This window comes from Coptis chinensis, chromosome 3, assembly GCF_015680905.1.
Source record: "Coptis chinensis isolate HL-2020 chromosome 3, ASM1568090v1, whole genome shotgun sequence".
Lineage (NCBI taxonomy): Eukaryota > Viridiplantae > Streptophyta > Magnoliopsida > Ranunculales > Ranunculaceae > Coptis > Coptis chinensis.
In genome coordinates this window covers 96,560,629-96,583,024 of record NC_141458.1, presented here as the reverse complement: position 1 = coordinate 96,583,024, position 22,396 = coordinate 96,560,629, and the positions used below count along the sequence as shown (strand labels likewise).

Below are 22,396 nucleotides of genomic sequence, written 5' to 3'. Positions count from 1 at the left end.
CAAGCTAACTAACAGATTTTATAATCCATTAATCATTCCATACAACAGTTAACCCAAGAGAAAGCCTAACCAAACTGTATGTTTCTAGTTCAAGCTATACCAAATCCTAAAATGTCAAACACAGCCTTTGAAGTAACCAGTAATACTAGTAATGAAAATGTAAATGTAGGTGAGTTAAATACCATCACCACTCTCTATTTTGGTAGAGTGGTTGATAACGCCATAACTACGCCCATTAATACACCACCAGTGGTCATTGAAAATGAAAAATTACTAGATACCGATATAGAAACTGAAGATCCTACTTTTGTAGAGGTACCAGTTAAACGACAATCCAAGAGGAAAGCGGCCAAGGTTAAAACTCCTATTGACCCATATGCTAAATATAGAGAGAAACCACCGCTTTCCCGCAGACAAGACATGTTAAACAAGGATACAAATTTTGACGAGATTAGAGAAGTTTTTAAAATCTAACGATAAACCTACATTTTTCTTGAAGCTATTAAAAAAATTACCACAACATGCTAAGTTTCTAAAAAAGTTGTGCACTACTAGGCGGAAAACAAACATTCCAAAAGATGCCTTTTAACATAAATGTTTTTCCACTCTATCCAACATAATGGAATAGTTAAGTACAAGGACCCTGGTTGTCCTACTGTACAATGCACATTAGGGGATACCCACACAACAACTTCTCTATTAGACTTGGGGGCGAGTGTTAACTTACTCCTTTCTGTTGAGGTAAATGTTTTCAAAATGATGCAATAGTTACCCGATACATTTACTATTGATACGATGGAGAAGTTAGCATGATCAAGAGCTTAACTCAAGATTATTTAAACAACACGTTTCTAGAGAATCAAATGCACCAATTCCTTTCCTTTGGAAGTTTCGACTTCGACGATGACTCTTACATAGTGGAAGTCAACCACCGCTCGAAAGTATACTCCTATCTTAGATCCTTCTATAGCTCTATCTTCTGAGTTTGAAGACCTCTTTACCTAAACAAGTCTTCACTACTATCAATCACGGGACCCTCCGAAGCATTTGTACCCATTCCTCCCACCGCGTGCTTTAAACCTCTTCCTCGCCGAAGTTGAAAATATCCAAAGATGATTCGGATGGTAGTCATCCAATGATCATATCTTCTTAGTTATTTGCTGATGAAGAGGCACGCTTTTAATTAGGGTGATTAGGGAATATCATTCTGCGATCGGTTGGTCCCTAGATCGACATTAAGGGATTGACCCTAGTGTATGCATGCATCGCATACATTTGGAGGATAATCTAAGTCTTCACGAACCTTAAGCGTCGCTTGAACCCCGCCATGAAAAAGGTGGTCGGGAAGAAGTCTTATGGTTACTTCGATGTGGGTATCATATATCCCATCTCCGATAGCGAATGGTAACCCCATTCACGTGAGTTCCTAAAAAATTGGGGGTTACCATTGTGCGTAATGCCACGGGTGAATATATTTCCATACGAAGTTCCTATGAAATGGAGGATCCAGATTGATTACGATGCTTAAATGATATGACACCGAAAAGGATCATTTTCTTTTACCCTTTATATATCAGATGCTCGAACGTCTAGCTGGTCATGCTTATTATTGTTTTTTAGATGGCTACTCTGGCTATTTTCAGTTCATTATTGATCCTGACGACCAAGACAAGACTACCTTCACATGTCCTTTTGGAACATATACCTATAAACAGAACAACTCTGAATATTAAGGAAGATAAGGCGCCAAGAGCAGCCTTTGTAATGCTCCTGGTACCTTCCAGCGGTGTATGCTTCATATCTTTAGTGACATGGTGGAGCGCTTTATAGAAATTTTCATGGATGATTTTTCTATCTATGGAGACTCTTTCAATGAATGCCTATCTAACCTTTCCAAGGTGTTGGCACGGTGTGAGGAAAAGAATCTGGTTTTAAATTGAGAAAAATGTCATTTTATGGTAAAAAGAGGAATAGTGCTAGGTCATATTGTATCTAGCGACGACATAGAATTAGATAAGGCCAAATTAGATAAAATAGCATCTTTATCTATACCACGGACTATCCGTGACATTAGAGCCTTTTTAGGCCATGCAGGTTTTTATAGACGTTTTATCAAGGATTTTTCAAAATTAGCTAGGCCTTTAACTAATCCGCTTTTAAAAGATGTCATCTTTGATTTCAATTATTATTGCAAACAGGCTTTTGAAACTTTAACAACCGCTTTAACATCTGCACCTATTATACAGCCTCCCGATTGATCTAAACCTTTCGAACTTATATGTGACGCTAGCGATTATGCTGTTGGTGCCATATTAGGCCAGAAACTAGATGATAAGTCCATTGTTATTTATTATGCTAGTAAGACTTTAAATGATGCTCAATAAAATTACACTGCTACGGAAAAGAAATTTTTAGCTGTGGTTTATGCTTTAGATAAGTTCCGTCCTTATTTGGTTGGTTCAAAGACCTTAGTCTACACTGACCATGTAGCTCTTAGGTACCTTCTCACCAAGAAGGATGCTAAACAGAGATTGATTCGATGGATTCTTCTCAAGAAAAAGTTTACCCTAGAAATTAAGGATAAATAAGGGTTGAAAATGTAGTTGCCGATCACTTATCTAAACTAACTAATTATAAACATACTTGATTATTTGTGCGGTTTTCAATTGTTTAAAAAGTAGGCAGCAAAATCAAAATATTGTAAGTAAACATAATGTAATGTTATTGAGATAACATTATAATTATAATTATATACCTTATTCACCAAATCAATATCTGCATTGTTTGAGACTGCAGTTTTTTGTTGATCTCTCTCAGTTGTTATAAAACCACTTCTTCACATTTGCTTCTGTAACCTCACCATGTTCTTTCAACTGATATGTAATATATTGGATTTGTAATTTAGTATGCAACTGATTGCTATGATTGAAGGTTTGCTCCAATATCTAAACTTGCATTGTTGTAGGACTCCACCGCTTTTTGGCCGTCATCTAGCTATTAAACAGAGGCAATGTAAAAACAAAAATAATTTCAAAACTTGTTGGTTGTATATGAATACTTTGGTTAGAAGTTGTATTAAATAATACTTATCTAAACTAGAAACAGGTACATATTTAAGAGTTATGTTATTATTATTCAAAAGGTGTAGATAATCAACGACAAAGATCGATGCCCTTCTTGTTCCAATGGTTTCTAAACCTCCAGTGAACATTGCCTGATTGAAATGCATGAACTGCGGCTTGAGAGTCAGGAGAATCCACCGGATGTTCTTTCGGTTAATTTGGAAACTTCTAACTTAGATAAAAATTGTTGTCATATTTAAAAGGAAATCTAATAGTCAAGAAAATAGTGTTTTTTGCAAATCATATTTTTTTTTAGGTTAGAGATTCCAAATGAGTTGAATTTTTGTAGATATGATATTTATGGTAAGTAGATGATATCCACAAAAAGAAATTAGGTTTTAATTTATTTTATAGGTGAAGTTTTACTTACGTACTTAAAATAAGTAAAATAAGTATTTACTTAAATATATATATACGAGGAGATTCCGTTTACCACATTTTTTATACCATGGTTTATACCACACTCTCCTACAAGATGAGTTAAGTGCTAATAATTTGTAGATATAATCTACTAACCATTGATAACATCTCCACAAAAATTCAACTTATTTGGAAATTTCTAACCTAGTTAAAAATCGTTGTCAAAATTTTTTTTAAACAGTTCATCAAAATTTTCGATTTTTGCAATCATTTTTGACATAGTTAAACATTATCAAATTAGTTGAAATTTTATATAAGTGATCTTCATGGTTAGTTGAGCACATCTACAAAAACTAAGTTATAAACTATGATATAAAAGTGTGGTTTAACCCTTTCGATATATATACTAATCTAGTATCTAGTAAAAAGTACTTGAAAACCACTACAAGATATCGTGTTTATTTGGGGCAAATAATCGTTGTTTTTAACTAGATTTGCAAATGTACGTATCATTGTATTGGCTACTTTCAATTTGGTAGCCTCCACAATCTACATGCCCTAATCCTGCATTTATTTTCAAAAGAAATAAAATATAATTTCATTTTCTCTGCCTTATTTTTAGTGACATTAATTGTTCCTTCAAATCTTCAATTACCCCATGTGTGCCTTTTTTATCCAATTAGACTGCACAATATTAAACCAATCAAGAATGAGCCTACATGCATCCAGTTGAAAATCTGCATAGATTGGCAGCCATTTTAAATCTAGCATGGCTCTGGCTTTTATTATAAATTGAATGGGTAGGGAAAACGATTCTTTACCCAACGGCCTAACATTTGAAAAAAAGATTTGTCAACATTAATGTTGATGTTTAGCCTACAAAGGTCTTATATGCCTAACTAACTTAAATGAAACGAAGACAAATTATTATTATTTTCCAATGAAAACACGAAATGTCATTGTTTATCAATTAATTAATGAAAACATTCATTCTATTGGTCGAAAATTAGAAGGTTCTCACGTCCAGATATTACCTTTCGTTAGCACATAAAATCATAGACAGTTGAAGTTTCAATGGCAACAGTTATGGAACCAATTAAAAATTAGAGAGAGACCCAGGACAACAGAATGTGATTGGCCCAGCTAAGCAAATTAGTCCATGTCAAATTAGTGTGGCCCTATTTTGATTGAAAACCGAAATTAAAAAATAAATACAAGGAAAATAAAAAACAAAATCTGAAAAGAGTCAAAAGACCAAAAGACCTTACTCTTCGCCAACACCCAACCCATCTTCTTCTTCATCTTGGACTCACAACACGAATTCAGGTATGAAATTGATCAGGTAGAACAGGCAAAAAAAGATAACCTTTGTCCTTGCTCATCTTTGTTTTGATCCCCATCATTATTTAATTTAAGTGAACAAATCTGATTATGTGAATAAGGTGTAGAACGCCGGAGATCGTGCTTCACACTAGAAAAGATGGAGAAGAAGGTCATTTGGTCATTTGGTCATTTCCTATTTCTTTTTTCATTAATTCCTTTTTCTTTTTTCTTTTTGGGTTTTCAATAAAAATGGGGCCACTAATCTAACGCTGGGCCAATCACATTCTGTTGTCCTAGGGCACATGCTTTATGTATGTCCACAAATTCCTTCTCATTAGACATTATATACAGTAGGTAAGACCTTTGAAATGGCTTCATTTTCTAGTGGGAAATAGAAACATGCAAAATATTTGTCACCAAAATTCATCAACAAATTAAATGCACAAAAGATATCCTTAAGGCTAAGTTGGTACACCAAACCACAATAGCACAGCGAATACAGTTAGTGAGATAGCGAAATCAAATCCAATGGTTTATTTTTCTAGCCGCCAGTGACAATGGCATGCAGCACAAAATATTAAATATCGGTTATTTGTTTCCAACAATAATATTGACTTTTGTTATCCGCCATCAACAGTGGCAGACAAGAAATAAAAAAAAAAAAAAAACCAATTTTTTTATACGCCACTCCCACAGGCGTGTAGTTATTTATCTCCCAATATTACCCTTTCAAACAAAAAACACCCATAACACCAAAAAAAAAAAATCACTCTCATTGTTCAACACCACCACGCGAGAAAAATAGAATCAAGAAATTGGCGCCAAATTTTGGATTTTTCATTGCCACTTCCCACAAAAATGGCTAGAAAGAAAGAGGGAAGCAAAAAAACTGCAACAGGTAATTCTACAAGCTTGTTTATAGTACTCTTGTACTTTACACTGTTGTAAATGTGAATCAAGAAATCCCTTTGTTTTGATTTATAGTTGTTTTTGTGATTGCACACCAATTATTTGTTCAATTTCCTTCAAAGCATGTTTTTATGGTACATATAAATGCGTGAAACTTTTTTTTTTTTTTGAAAGATGGTACAAATACAACCAAGAGTAGTGCGACATTCACACTATATTTGTTACATGGCTGTGGAAATGTATAAATCACTTTCCATCAAATGGAAATTGCGTCAAACAGAACTGGTGTGAAGTAGTGTGCATTTTTCACATATAGGGTGGTTACCTTAACCTGTTCCATAGGTCAAACAATTCCAAAATTTGTTCTCAGTAAAACTTAGTAGGGGGTAAATGAATTATATCTCAAAGACACGCATTTAAAAAGAGGTAATAACACTTTATCTAGATATGGACTTCAGATTGCCAAGGGCATTCATGACAGATCATCTCCTTTGTAGCATTTTTTTTCGCTCTCAACAAGGGTGTTTAAACTCTATTCGTACAGCATTTTTGCAGATTTAGTTCTCGACACTTTTTTTTCACTCTTTGTAATTTTCTCTTTTGACTTCTCATTTTTGGATATAGCCTTCTTGATGGCTTTCATCTTTCTAACATTCTTTGATCTCTTCATGGGCACTCCCTTCTTGATATTTTTGTTGAGAACACCGTGAACAGAATCTTTAGCTGTAACTTCTATTGTGTCCATTGCTTGGCGAGTATCTAATACTGTGGGCATCGAGATATCCATCGAAGCTGCACCATTTTTCTTATCTTTCTTTTTGTTTATGCTCTTCACCATTTCTTATTCTAATAAGTTTCTGGCAGGTTTCAATTAATAAGTATCTGATACCGTGGGCATCGAGATTTTCGTTAATTTATAATGATGTGTTATAAAACCATGGTAGGTTTCAATTGATGTGCTACAAGTTTTTGTGGGACAATTTAGTCACTAATAACTTCCCCGCAAGCAAGTTCTTCAAGCACTTTGACTTGGATTCTCAATACATCAATTGAAACCATTGTCTAAGTCCAAAGAAATCGTCCACTTGATTTGGTAAATGATGTGTACGTTAGTATCCTTTTGAAGGATAACTGGAGTTTTTATAGGTTAAGGAGACTACGATTGTGTGTTGATATACGTAGAATACTATAGTGTGGTCTAGTTTTGTGTCATACCATCAGTAGAAAGAAAATGCGACACTTAATTTTATTTGTCGTAATGCCATATCATCTAGTTTTGTGTTATATCATAACTTGCACTTAATTTTATTTGTCGTAATGCAAGACCAATTTATTTAGTTTCATATTATAAATTATGTTTGATTTTGGTGTTAATTTATTTCTCACCAGTTACAATGTCCGACATTTTACACAAATTCAGAGGTAAGGGTACAAAGTCGAAAAAGTCAGGGACACCAAATGCCCCAAATCCAGAAGATGTACGTGTAGGGACTTCTTATTCGAGTTTGATTCTAGTTCTTATCACGTGTTGTTGTAGAGGAAAGTACACACATATCCTTTACTCTTCGTGAAGGTGGTGGAACGAAGGGAAAAGTCGGTAAGAAAGGGACTTTATTTTGTTATGGAATGGTTGAGCCAAGTGAACTTTGGAGAATTTCAATTGATGCTTGAGAATGTTGGTTTTGACGTCTTTGCTCAAATTGATATTGAAAAGTCCGATAGACGTTAGTTGAAGCAATTGTAGAGATGGTGGGACTCTACCCACACATTTCATTTTCCATGTGGCGAGATAGGCTTTTTCGCCTTTGATTTCTCAATGCTTAGGGGTTGCGTGTTGGGAGAAGGAAAGATTGTAGCTTTTGATTCAAAATGTGAGTTATTTGATGAGGTGTCAAATATTTATCTTTTTAATCCGGAGGATGAGATTCATAGTGGCAGCATCAAACTGAGTCATTTAGAGATGTATACAACTTATGTAGTGCAAGATGGTGTTAATGAAAGAGAAATAGGGTTTCGTGCTTTCATGTTGTATGTTATTGGAAATGTATTGTTAGCAAATTCTCACAGCAAGGTTCGTTTGGGATACCTAGCTAGTCTTATTCAGATAGATGAGATCGGTAGTTATGCTGGGGAGGAGCTGCATATACACATCTAATTATGTCTTTGGACTTGGTATGTCGTTTTGGCATTGACAATGGTAGTAAAGCTATGGTGGGGATTAGGGGTGGGCAATGGGCCGGGTCGGGCTAGCCCGGCCCTAAACATTTAAAGCCCTTCAGATATTAGGGCCGGTCGGCCCGACCCTAAAGTCAGCGTATATAGGTCGGGCGGTCACAAGTCTAAACCTCAAGCCCGACCACGACCCTAGCCCTCTTTAAGGGCTTTAGGGGTCCGGGCTTTAGGCCGGGCCTATATATTTTTTTTTTACTACATCAATTTTAAAACTCATTTATATTACAAAATGTACAATAATCTACAAACTCAAAGTCAACCAATCTAGTAATAATCCTGTATAAGTCCAAAAATTTAAAATGCACATCCACAATCTAATGAACTGAAGTACATCGAGAGTTCGAAATTTGTTCTTCCTTGTACTCAAACCTCACTAAAATTACATTTAACATTGAAATACATAGACAAATAATTATATTATCATTTTAAAGGAAGAAGTAATAGATATAAAGAAGAAACATAATAGTTTTGGTTAAGGGTCATGGAAGTTGTTAAACTATTTGTAATATCATAAATTATTTCTATAATAGATTCAAACAAATATAATATTACATTTCTTCTAATTTAAAAGTGATTCAAGCTTTGTATATGAAAATGAAAATATTGGCTTTTGAACAAGTGATGGAGAAAGGTTTGAGATTACAAATGTCATTTTTCTGACAAAGGGTGTTTTTTGGTTTCTATGTTACAAATGTCTGCTCTGTATTTTGCTTTAATGGTGTGGAAAGAAACCTTTAGTTTTAGACTTGGCTTGGATGTGAATAAAAATATAATTTATAAGAAATAAGTGAGAAAAGAAATTGAGAATAATAAGTTATGGACTTTGACTTGATGATCAAAGGAATAAAGTCTTATTTTTTATTAGGCTAGTGCTCATTGTTCTTCATGGCTACTAAGTTGACAAGTTTTTGTTATATAAAACAAGTTATTGGAAGTACCCTTGGGTGTAAGTGATAAATTACAAAGGGCAATGTTATTTTAATTGAAAATATTTAACAAAGAGTTGGACAATTATGGTATGTGTATTTATAGTGAAAGTATGAAACAGGGCCGGTTAGGGCTTGGTTAGGGCTTGGTTAGGGCCGGGCCTATGTTTTAGAATCTTAGCCCTAGCCCTGCCCTAGAAGGCATTAGGGCCGGGCCGGCCCGGCCCTAAACTCTGTGAGGGCTTTAGTTGTGAGGGCTTTATAGGGCTTAGGGTCGGGTCGGTCAGGGCCGGGTTAGGGTCGTTAGGGCCAAATTCCCACCCCTAGTGGGGATGTGGCAAGTCATTGAGGTAGTTAAAGTTATTTATTTTTTAAATGGATTTGATTAGTTAGTTATGTGCTAATATATTTGTTTTTGTTCAGTACTGGTATTATTCATATTTTCGAAATGGCATGCACGTTCGGATACTTGAAGATCCCGACCAATTTCCTGCTATAAATAATTGGGGTCCAACTTACCGTCATAAGGTTGCGGGTGAAGCCCATTGTAATATAAGTCTAGCGCGACAGCAGGTAGAGTCTCGTACTCGGAGTTCTATTGTATGGCTACCATGGGCAGATTCCACATGCATACGCATAAATCATCCATATGTTAGGAAAGCATTAGAGTTGACTAGTCGGCGATGCATCTTGTTTGGACCGTTAGTAAATGTTTGGTATTTAGGAGAGCGTTGTCGTCGCCAAGTCACTAGCGTTCCTTTAGTTCCTTGTGATCCCCCTTCGCATATGAATCTTAACGGATGCCAGACTGATATATTGCTCCAATGGTACAACAATGGCGACATTTTTGTTGATGCCTTGATTAGACAGGTTAGTGAGTAGTAATATTAATCGAGTATTGGGCTCGTGTCTCAGTGAGGATGCTTCTACCCCCAACTTATAGAGGTGTGAATGTGGACTTTGTTGGTGCATCTGGTCTTAATGAGGATGTAGGTATCTCACAGCCGATGGGGGCAACCCTTAATCACTCATCATATCCCCCATTATCACAAGTTGAAAGGTTGTTACTCCCCGAAGCCAATTGGGTTATCCCTATTATTTGTCGTAATGGTGAAATCTTTAATTTACGTGTTCCATCAATTGACAAAGATTTGGTGCCACATCTCCCTATTGATGCCAACTTGACACCAGTAAGTAAATTAAATAGTTTATTTTATTTTATTTTTTGTATCCATTTTTAATTTATTTAATTATGGTATCAATTTAGGCACAGTTGAAGACGATGTTAGAGGACTATATGCATGCCACGACTTCTATGGCTAGTTTTATTTGCAAAATGAATAGTGGGTTGCATGCTAATAAGGATGATATATTGGAATACGCTCGTCAAGAATTGAATAGTCATGACATTTCATATTCGAATATCCCAAGTAGTCAGCCTCGGATGACCCCCACAAGTTCAAACTTCGGCCATCTATCTCAAGGGAGGATGTATATGTCCCTCATTTTGAGGGTGAATTAACTGATCCATCCATGCGTTACTCGAGCTCACATGGAGAAGGAAGTAGCAGCTATGGTTTCTATTAGTATTCCAGTCAAGCTTGTAAGGCATCCTATCTACTTGGTATTTATTGTCTTCAGTGTCTGATACAACAACTAAAGAAAATTTTCCCATCCTTTTATATAAGTTGGTTTGCTAAGAAACATTACTGTTAGTTCTATAATGGTGTCAGAAAAATTTGATCACTGAGAGTCTGAGATAGAACCTTTGATCACTTTGATATAATAGAATGAATTTGATCACTGAAAAATTTGATCACTGAGAGTCAAAGATATTTGCTTATGGGATAAGTATCTAAGTGGGGATCCCTGGGGGTTTAGGTCCCACATGTGAAGACCCTTTGCACAAACACCACTATCACCATCATTGCCATACTTCGTCTTGTTACTCATGAAATGGCCCAACTCATTTGGCTATCTGAAGTGTTTCGGTAGAATTCATAAAAGTTTTAAATTTGCATAGCCTTTGATTTTTGTAGTTTAAACACCAGTATATTGTTGTAGTTTAAACACCAGTATATTGTTCGTATTGTGAAGATGGTTAGTTTAATGACTTTGGTATGCTTGCAGACGACAAAGACACTTTCAGCATGGATGACAAAATGGGGGATGTAGAGTTCGACATTAAGCCTTTTCGAGGCCGTCAAAATGCATCTGGTAGACCTTCTAAGCGGTACAATTGTCAGCTTATGTGGGTTGATGTAGAATGTGGTGAAGTAGAGCTTCAGCTTATGTGGGTTGATGTTCTAGGTTCCAGGGGCATTTAGAGTTCATCTATGTATGTATATATGTGCTTGCTGTTCGGCATGTTGTTTTGACTACTTTCATGCTTTAATTATCTCACGACAAATGGATGAGATTCAGATTGTTAGTTCTGTTTTGAGACGTGTAACAACATAAACGTAGCAATATTATTTGCTTCCATGTATAAACTTTCATTAATATATTTACATATTTAGGTACATAAAGGATTGGATGCCATCAAATATATTTTGGCCAGATTTCACATTTTATTACAGATCTGAAGAACTTCCCCCTTGACTATGACTTTAAATGATACATTTTGTTATCTTTGATAGAAAATGAGTGACAAAGTAATCGAATATGCAAAAGAAGTTGCTCGAAGAAAAAGTCAAGTTCCACATCTGAATGAGAGAATAATTGTCATCTTTGTCAAGGAGATCTCAGAGTCGCACATCCTTGGCAACTGAGGCTTGATCATTATCCACCACAAAGCTGGCCTATTTAGAGGGAAATTTGGACACAATTTTGCCTACTGTTATGTGTTACGAGATTCTAATGGTCTCTACTTGGCTGCACGAACATAAAGCAATGAAGCATGTAGTGCAGAAGAAGCCGAATTCAAGTGCCTACTCCAAGCAATTGAATGGAGCAGGCACTTGAAATGCACGACATAAAAAGACTACCATTCCCATAAATGCACGAGTAAACGTACACTGGAAACATATAAGAAATGCACGACATAAAAACATCTTAATTCTGATCACGCCATTCCCATAAATGGTTAATCGACGCTGCTCTAATTCCACATGCTCGTGCCTATTATGCACATATGCCACAAGGTAAGACTCTGCCGAATTCAACTGAATTGGGGTTTCGGGGAACAATTTCTACTATATTAGGATTTTCAAAGTAATCATGGTTAATAATAGGTTCAGAGTCTCCATAAACGTAAGCGTTCAAATAGTTATGTCGTTCTTCCTCAACAATCATGTTATGCAAAATAATGCATGCCGACATAATATCATGGAGCACATCTTTGTCCCACAAGCGAACTTTGCCTCTAACAATTGCAAAACGAGATTGAAGAACCCCAAATGCTCGTTCAACGTCTTTTCTATAAGATTCTTGCATCAGCGTAAACAATTTATCTCTTCTTGATTTAGGATTCCTTTTCGCCTTCACTAGTGTAGACAACTGAGGATGTATACCGTCAGCCAAGTAATAACCGACAGTATAGTCCTTACCCATGAGAGAATAGTTTTCCGGAGGGGTTAAACCTAATGCTAGTCTGTGAAAAAGATTAGAGCGCCACAAAACATTAACATCATTATTAGTACCTGGTAAACCGAAGTAAGCATGCCATATCCACATGTCGAAAGAAGCAACTGCCTCGAGTACAAGAGTTGTTGATCCATGTCGTCTAGTATACTGTCCTGCCCATTCCATTGGACATGCTTGCCACGTCCAATGCATACAGTCTAGACTGCCAAGCATGCCAGGAAAACCTCTTAACTCAGCAATACGGAGTAATCTGACAATGTCTTCTTCATTTGGGGATCTAGATATTGTGCACCAAATCTCTCCACCACATGTTTGCAAAACATTTTAACAAAAGAGAGTGTTGTTGATTTGCTAATCTAAAAATACCGATCCATTGAATCACCGGGCTTCCGTTTGCTAGCATTTGGAACGCACACATTATTTTGCCGCGTGACGACAAACCGGTTTATTGGCTGCATCATATTTCTTCATCCAAAATCACTATGTTCCTTAAAACCAATCCTAATCCTCGAGAATAGGTATTTGCTCGCCATTCTCATTCGAAAATAAAACTTCATCATATGTGGGATTGACACCGAAATAATTGGCCTTTAAGAGAGCATTTCCCGTTGCCCTATTACGGTTCCTATAAGCGCGTCCTGGGACAGACCCAATATGGAGAGTTGGTTGATTAGAGTTTTCAATGATATGAGCTGTTGTAACAAGATTCATTTGAATTGCGAGTGCAGCTGCTGTCAACACTTCTTGTTCATGCATGAAGTGTCTTTCAATACGTCGTCTTCTCTGGGAATCAGAATCATAATCATTATCACTATCAGAATTCATTTTTCTAGTAAATAAATTATGGAATAAAAATTGCAAATATTAAAAGTTGTGTGTGATAGCAAATTGGTTTAATTTCTTACGGAGAGTTATGTTATATATTGGTGGTGGGGGCGAGAGTACACATGCAACATCGCATTACTCTAGATAGATTCTATGCATTTCTTAACACAATTCTTTATCTTGCACACACTGATAAATAGATTCCATGCATGCATGATTCATTTCAATCTTGCACACACCCCAATAATTTCTTACATAATTCATTACAATCTTGCCCACAACCCAATGACCCTAATCAATAGTGTACACACCACAAGAAAATAAAATTCAATAATTCAATCTGATCCTATAAAAAGACTGTCTTTTCCTCTCTAAAATGCACATTCCCGCAAACATCAGTAATATTTTATTTTTGTCTTATCAATAATACTGTCTTCATCTCTCTCTCTCTTTCAGTAACAATGTCAAGCAGGGGATCATCATTTAGCGTTGATGAAGACACAATATTATGCCAAGCATGGTTGGATAATTCAATTGATCCAATTACCGAACAAATCAATCAGGCAACATATTGTGGGATAAAATTAAAGAACAATTTGAGAATCAGAGGATGATACGGGGTTTTACAGAGGCACGAACTATGAGAAGTGTTACAAGTAGCTGGCAACTTATAAATAAAGCAGTTACTTTATTTCGTGGATGTTTGAATCAAGCCGAAGATATGAACAGATCAGGAACTAACGAAATGGACATTGTAAGATATATATATATATATATATATATATATATATATATAGCTAGAATATAATTGATTAAACTCAAACTAATATTTTTTTTTTTTTTCTTTTTACGATGGAGCAAGCAAGGAAGTTATATGTCACCGAGGTCTTGGATAATAAACCCTTCAAATTTGATCATCGTGGTTTATTTTGAAAGACTACAAAAATGGTAGCCATTCAATTCCAACTACACTTGGTTTCTCTCAAACTAATTTTCATAATGGGTCTCCAGCTCCATTAAACAAACAAGATGGCATGGGGGGAACACCTGATTCTGAAATGCAAAGACCTGGTTCATCAAAAAGACCGGATTGTGGAAGAGACAAATCAAAACAAAAAAAAAAAAGTTGACAGTGAAAACGAAACTTTTCTCAAAGAATTAATGCGACAATCTCAACGGGCAATGGAGGCCATTGAAGCAGCAACTGACCGTGGGAAAAAATTCTATGAAAGTGAAGCGTCTAATCCTTCAAGGATTAAACTTGCAGAAAAAAAAGAATTCCGTGAGACATTGGCATGGGAAAAGGAGATCATGAGCACAAATACATCGATTATGATACCTCAAGGAAAAAATGGTACAAAAACGCAAAGAAACAAATTTTGAAAAATCAAATTCTTCGCAATGCACGGACTCCTTCAAGAAATTTGCACTTTGAAAAATACGAAGAAAGCGATTGATTAATTTGATTAAGAATTTTAAATGTTTCGTACATTCATTTTTAATGCATTTCCTTTTAATTTGTTGTTTTTTTTATTTTCAATAAATATTTTATTTAAATAATTAATTAAGTTGCTGCAAATCGGAATAAATTTAATCTTAAAATTGAAATTATAACAAAGAAATAGAACTAAATCAAAAAAATTTAAAAGGGTAGGATAGAATGGTAATTGCATAAATTAAGTTATTAAAAAAACAAAAAAATAGAGAATTCAATGCTAACCGCCAGTGGGAGTGGCGGGTGGAAATATTGATTGAATTCTAACCGCCAGTGGGAGTGGCATGTAGAGTTATTTCAAAATGAAAATAAATTTCTAACCGCCAGTGGCTATGCGTGTAGAGTTATTTGGTTTTTTTTTGGCTGGCCGCCACTGGCTATGGCGTACAGAGCATACGCTATCGCGTTAAAAGTGACTGCATAAATAGAGAAATTTATAAAGATAGCGTTGGGGGTATAACGTTTAACGTACTATTAGATCACATTTTACGTGAAATTTGGTGTTTTGCCGCACCATTAGACTTACCCTAAGATATATGAATTGATATTTCTTGTCACTATGACTTACGAATGAAATTTGACAAGTTGATTGTTTTTTCAGATGGATAAGGACTAAGTTTTGGACGTTGAGCCATCGCATTGGTCGCATTAAAATATCTTTAATCCGATGTTGACTTGTAACTAGCTTTGGTTTCTAGCAAAGATATAAGGGAAATAAGTGACATTTTAAGTAGTTAGTTAGCTTCTTACAAGGGCGATAATATGCTATGGAAGCCTTTCACATCTTGACTTTGAAATTAGTTAATTAAACTTAAGTATATATTCTACTATAAATCAGTAAACTAAGGGGTTGTTTGTTTTTTTTGAATTCAGCATTGAGAGCCTCTTAAACTTAAGTTTTAAGCATTCAGAGGTTCAAAACTTGTTTGTTTTTTTTAAGTAGTTTAAAGATTAAGTGGTTTTTTAAGATTCAAAGATTCAAAGACCAAAATTTCTTCTCGAATCTTTGAATTCTAATACTTAAACAAAAAAAAGTCTCTTCTTCGCCTTTCTAAGAACCCAATCTTAAGAACCCATCTACTTTCCTACCTTAACTTTTATAACTTCAAAAATAGGTTCTTTCAAAATTTGATGTTGGCGTTGGCCGGGGTTTTTTTTTTTTTTTGTGAATAATATCGACTTTGTTAAAAATAGAATTACATATATATATATATATATATATATATATATATATATATATATATCGAAAATAAACAAAATATGAAAATAAACCGTTAAAATATATTTGTGAAAGCATATTTTAAATAAATTTATTTATCATTTTTTTTTGATAATCCATCTCTTCTCCTCAAATATAATATATATTTTGTTTAACAAGAAATCAAGTTAGTGTTTAAAATAGATAGCATGAGTAAAATTGTCGAATGATTTATATTCAAACCTTGAGCCGGGGTTATTCTAACGTAAAACAAACATGTTTTTTAGAATTCAAAGAATCAGCATTTTAGCATTTGAGGAGGAGCCAGCAAAGATTCAAAGATTCAAAGATTCATAGGCTCAGAAAAACAAACGACCCCTAAGTAGTAAACATGTGTTGTTAATTAGCTGGATGCTTATTCAGTTGTGGCTATATCTTGGCGTTTATGTAAGGATGTTCTTTAACTTAATCTTTGATGTGTTCATATACGACTTAAGTGGGACGTGGTCGTCCATCGATCATCTGGTGGAAAACTTAGCTTGTAAAATATGGATTTTTGCATGGCACACCGCACACGTACCGTATTACTATTTACTAGACTAATCGAAACAGTCAAGTCTAATGAGAATATTTAACTCGATGTCGTTGGCTTAATTAGTTAGAGTGTTAGACTAATTTGCCCAAACAATTAGTTGACTACTACAACAACACTGTTATTTTCTTCATTGAATCATAGTCTTATGTACAGTGTTTATTTCTAGCTAGGCTTCAATTCATTAGAGTATATATGTGCAGTTCTACAGTAAATGATTTATTTAAATCAACGTGACCAAGCCAAGTCGCCAAGTGAGTATATTCCACGTATTCTCAAGAGAAGAGCATGGAGCCAAGCTCCTAGTAGTCTGTCTGCTGCCTTGTTGTAAACAATCTTTTTATGCTGCAATTTATATATATGGAGTGGTGTTTATCGAAAAAAATATATATCCCACATATTCAATACTTGGGGTTTATAGATTGTCATTCATACAGATATCTATATCTAATCAAGCTAACTATTAAACTGCTAAACCATATGCAAAGTTCTTAGTTCAACACGCTATATTCTTCTTCATACACACATGACAAAGGAATATTCATTTGCAAGTAAAGCCACCAATAACCAATATGTAGACATTAAAGCGAACATAAGTAGGCCGGCTTTGAAGGGTCCCTTAATTAGAGCTTCTTCATTTAGAGCAAGTCTAATCCTAACCCGGCCGAAATCATAATGGTAGGCAACACATATAACCAAAACAAGATGGCCGGAAGAATACAAAATTAACTACACCATGTTAATGCTTGATAATTATAGGCCAGGTTACCAAACTTGACGAGAGTTCATGCCACAGAAATATTTAAATGCGTGAAATGAAGGTCTCACTAACTATAAAGAAGTCTACAACACTACTGTACATTGTTACATCTCATTTATATAATTCTTATTATTCTATGTAGAATTTTATATGTTGAAAGTTAAAACATTGCATAATTATGTCTTTTAGAGAAAAATGCGCACTAGACTTGGACGACATAGTATGTAGTTGATTTAACACAGAACTGGTTTTGCTATTACTAAGAATGCTTCTATTAGTTACTACTAATGTTCTTCTCCCAATTAACTTCAATAATCTTAGTCAGAGATGGTAACCGTACCTTTGAAAGAGTCCCTATAATTTAAAATAGACAATATATTTATCACAAATCAATTACATAGGCACACTATGTTCAGAGGGGGTTTAACACCTGGTTAGGCAATAAATTGAATCTTGTAGCCAGGATATTAGAAAACATTAGCGCAGCATAGTAAATTTAATTCGAAGAGAAGGACGTTGATCATCATTAAAATATCAGCCAACAGAGTTTATTTGAATTCATTAATATGAAAAAAGAGATTTTTATCCAAAAAGAAAGAAGGAAAACGATTACTACCAGTAGTTCTTCTTTAATCTTTCTTCTAGCGGTACTAATTATTATCCGAAAAACAACAGAATAATTACCAGTAAATTTTGGAGTATGTATCAAATAGGGTCTAGAAATGCAATTTCAGTTTCAATCATAATCTATGTACTTAGAGCATCATCAACGCGTTGAGATATCCATTTATAATGTGACAGATGGAAATGATTTTGGCAATTTTTACGCCCAACGTGCGCTGTCAAAACACGATTTATATTCTAACAATTGTCAAATTCCAAACCAAATTTGTGAGAAAAATATAAATGAGCCGCATGGACAAGTTGCCCCGTCCCAAAATTTTGCGGTCCATAACTTTTTATGAACGGATATATTTAGGTCCGTTGACCTTGTGGCATGGGATAAGTTTTGTTGTTCAGAAAACGAAATCAAATTTAACAATTTTTGCAATGTACTTAACTTTGATTTGGCAATTTGTATCACTGAAAAATGCTGACGTGTCACAAGCAATTATAACAACGCATTGATGATGCTCTTACAAAGTTACAATTATACCTATTATCGTTTATATAAATATATATATATTACTACTGTACGTAATACTGTATGCATCATTCCTGCAGCAAAAAAATGTTTATACTTATATCTTATTGCAAACATGTTACCTAAATCAGGGGATCAATTAAAATAATTGTGGATTTGGCATCCAAATTATTTGGAATATCTCGAGTTACATGTGGGCAACAAGGTGCACTCCAGGTAATTTACATAAATAATTTGAAGCCAATTGCGACACGGTATGCAGCTATACACTGGATTTACCCAATTACTCAGGGAGTCAGGGAGTAATGATATGTTTATAGTTGAAGTCGTGAAAAGATTTTCACGAGACTGAAGAAGACCGTTAGAGTGAAGGTTCAAAGAAAACCAGAGCAAGTATATTGAAAGTTTCAAACATGCAGATGTAAGAAAAAAAATACGTAGAATGTATAATAATAGGAGAATCTTTTATGGTTATGAGTCTGACAGGGATGTTTTCCTCAGCTTTGAATTGGCCACCACATGCAAATTCTGTGACTGACCAGCCAGAAACAAGTAAACTTGCTGATCTCACACACTTCGCCACATTCATGATCGAACATTTCACCCTATTGGAAACTTGGCCATATCATAAGACCTCATTGACGACAAGTCGACAAGTCCATAATACGATTAATAATACTCAAATTGAAGCCTGTAAAATCTGAACACTATTATATTTCTTTTTACTGATTTTTTTACACAGTTCTAAACTTCTAATTACGTAGTTATAAACCAAGATATACTAAAACATACACCTTTATGAAATAATGCCACTTTTCATTCCTTTCTGCTTAATGTCTAACTTTTAGTTTGTAATGCTTTGGTACAATCCTTGTGGCTTAGTATCAGAACTATTAGCTAAGAAATTCTCAAAAATAGGATAATTAGCAAGGCTTGGAGCAGCTGCACCACTGGTTCTTTCTTGAAAACAAAAGCCATTGAAAAGATCATAGGAAGAACCAAATCCAAACTCCATAAAAATCTGTCATCTTCATCGCTTCCATTACCGGACCACCACGAGCTATAATTGTTGTCCAAAGGAACTGCTAATGGAATTGGAAGGCTAGGAACATCTGATGATGATGATGATGAAACATTGGGATTGTTAGCTGAAGCTACGCTGAATTCGGGTGAATCAACTAGTCCAGGAAAAGTTAATTTAACTGAGTTAGGAAGTAGTCTAGAAGAGCCCACATTAACATTCATGGACATTGGCACTGTAGTGGAATTCTGAATGAGGTAACTGGAGAAGCATTTGTTATCATTTTGAGATGCATTGTGCATGGCTAGAGATGATGAAGAACTAGGCTGCAAATGGTTGTTACTAGTAAGCATTTTTTCGCCATTGAGGGTGATTTTTCCAGCCAAGATCTTTTTCTTTAGTTTGGTGTTCCAATAGTTCTTTACATCATTATCTGTTCTTCCTTGCAACTGAGATGCTATGACTGACCATCTGATCAAAATAAACAACAATACAGAATAAAATCAGCAAAATTATACATTTTCAATGCCAAGAGTAAAGATCGATAGTACTAAAAAAAAAAAAAACAGGAAAATTGAAATGAACTTGCCTGCTCCCTATGTTTTTGTAAAGACTACAAATAACATTATCTTCTTCCTCAGTAAAACCTCCATGTTTGATGTCTGGTCTAAGGTAATTAAGCCATCTTAAACGACAGCTCTTACCGCACCGCTTCAGGCCTGATAAATGGAGAACTTTGATTAGCTAAATTTGTATTATAGGAAACAACATATATGTACTTGAGAGAATTTTGAACCGAAAGATATAAGCACCATAATTAACTTGAAGAAGATCAAGTTGCTAATATAATTGGATGAAAAATACGAAAGTCCCAATTCACTGTTAACTGAATGACAAACGTGAAACCAAGACATTGGGCATTGAAGAAAATATAAATAAACATAGTGAAAGAAAAATCAGCTTTTCTCTGTGTGCATTGTTACAGCTACCAAATAGGGAAAACAAGAAACAGTTGTTGACTGAAAAACTGAACTAGTCCTCCTCCTAAAAATCTAGAATTTAAAACCGCACAACGCTTGTGTGCAGAGAAAAGGAGTGTACAACAAAGAGTTCGGGGGTATAGATTATAGAGTATAAACCAATCGTATGGAAAATGGATAGAGCAGAAATGGACTAATAAAAATTTCTTGGTCATGAAGTTTCATTTTAGAAATCACCTTCCATAACAATTTCTTGCTCATGAAGTTTCATATACCAGAAATCTACTTCCATACTTTCTAGCTCAAGAAGTTTCATACACATTTGTTCGGGCTTTGGACAAATTCCTTGCCTGATTAACAGAAACTCTACTTCCATTTTTCTTCAAGTAAAAACCACAGAAGAGAAGAAAAACTAGCATTTTATTGTTCAAAAAGTGAGAAATGAAGAGAGTACTGAAATGGGTTTCCACCAAATAATTAACTGTCTAAGAAACTTGGAAAACTCACCTGCTTTTTGTGGTAAGGAAATCCAATTTCCACCAGTTCCATGTCTTTCAACATAGTTCTTGAGTGCAAAATCTTCTTCAGGAGACCATGGTCCTCTTTTGACATTAGCTTTGTCACAACAAGGTGCTCTTCCCATCTCAAACACACACAAAAAAGTAAAAAACACACCTCAAAACTCCAAAAACCAAAAGAAAATAAATTCAGCTTTTTAGACTTTAGAGCTAAAGTGAACTGAAGTACTTTAGAACTAAATGGGCCTTTTTTGTAGTTTTAAAGACGAGAGCAACTCTGACTAGTCTTACATGTACGTATAACCTTTATTTTTCCCTATTGGTGAAGCCAGACTACTCAGTCAACGTTTTCTATGAAATTAAGTTATTAACAGAAAAAAAGAGTTTGTCCCTGTAGTTCTTCGAAAATAATCTAACCTAGTATAAGGGCTGCTACTAGCCTTGGCGGCATTAAAAAACTCATGGGGATGTCACCTTAATTGAATTTTGTTCAGTTTTTTTAACCATTAAGTTAACGATGTGGAGAAGTTTAGTATTTGATATTGTCAAGACAAACAAGAGTCAAATTGATAGGATGGTGAGTTTTATAATATGATTTTTTGCCTATAGATTATTAGAAACACGCTGCTCGTAGCCTCATACATCGCATTCTCTTTTACTGAATGAATTTGTCTCTAAAGATTATAACAGACGCGTAGCTAATACATCGTAGTCTCTTTTAATTAGTGAGTGGGTAATGGCGTCGGCGCATTTTGTACTCAGGTGTATGGTAACAACTTTGATATTCTATATTACTCAATGCAATTTAGATTTTGAGCATACAACAGTAATTACTACATACTTTGGTTCAATTTTTGCTGTAAGAAGTAATCTATTGTCATGTTGAGTAAGCGCGTTGATGCGCTGGTCTGGATATAGCCTGGTAAATTTTCAAGGCTTAGCCAGAGACCCTGACATAAGTCATGGCAATATTTCTCAATGAACTGGTCCATCAGCACCTAATCATGAGGTAATACAGAAAAATGGCATAAGATTTGATATTCAGAACAATAGTGCAGTGTCCAAAAAGAGAAGACACGCATTTGTTGTGGAATTATCTTAACAAGAAGAAAAATGACCATTTCTTGATTTGTGCATGTCATCCTTGTGCGAAGGACCACGCTAGCCGTTACAATTAACTGAGAATTAGTCTAAGACTGGTAAAACAAAAGTTCCACTCAATTTCTAGTGATGCAACTTGGTAAACACCATGTAAAAGAGTATAAATACAGTTAAGTTAGCAAAAATGTAGATATGCACAAATGAAGATAAAATTTGTTATGTGCAACAAGTCAGCAATTCTTTCTACGATGATATTTGTTAGTGATGATACTAGGAGAGTTGTGACATTGTTTTAATAGGAAAAA

General features: G+C 34.9%; 2 protein-coding genes across 2 annotated transcripts; both read right to left on the bottom strand.

The window, feature by feature from the left end:
* Window positions 1-11,995: 11,995 nt before the first annotated feature.
* On the bottom strand, window positions 11,996-12,622 carry LOC147511896 (uncharacterized). Its single transcript, XM_086598599.1, has one exon. It carries the CDS (start codon window positions 12,620-12,622, stop codon window positions 11,996-11,998), a length of 627 nt encoding a protein of 208 aa, XP_086454725.1.
* Window positions 12,623-19,266: 6,644 nt separating this feature from the next.
* Window positions 19,267-21,329, bottom strand: LOC147511895 (transcription factor MYB36-like). Its single transcript, XM_086603494.1, has 3 exons — window positions 20,980-21,329; window positions 20,082-20,211; window positions 19,267-19,963 (listed from the first exon to the last, which is right to left on the bottom strand). The coding sequence occupies exons 1-3, from the start codon at window positions 21,113-21,115 to the stop codon at window positions 19,369-19,371; spliced, it is 861 nt and encodes a 286-aa protein (XP_086459620.1). The 5' UTR covers window positions 21,116-21,329; the 3' UTR covers window positions 19,267-19,368.
* Window positions 21,330-22,396: the final 1,067 nt, after the last annotated feature.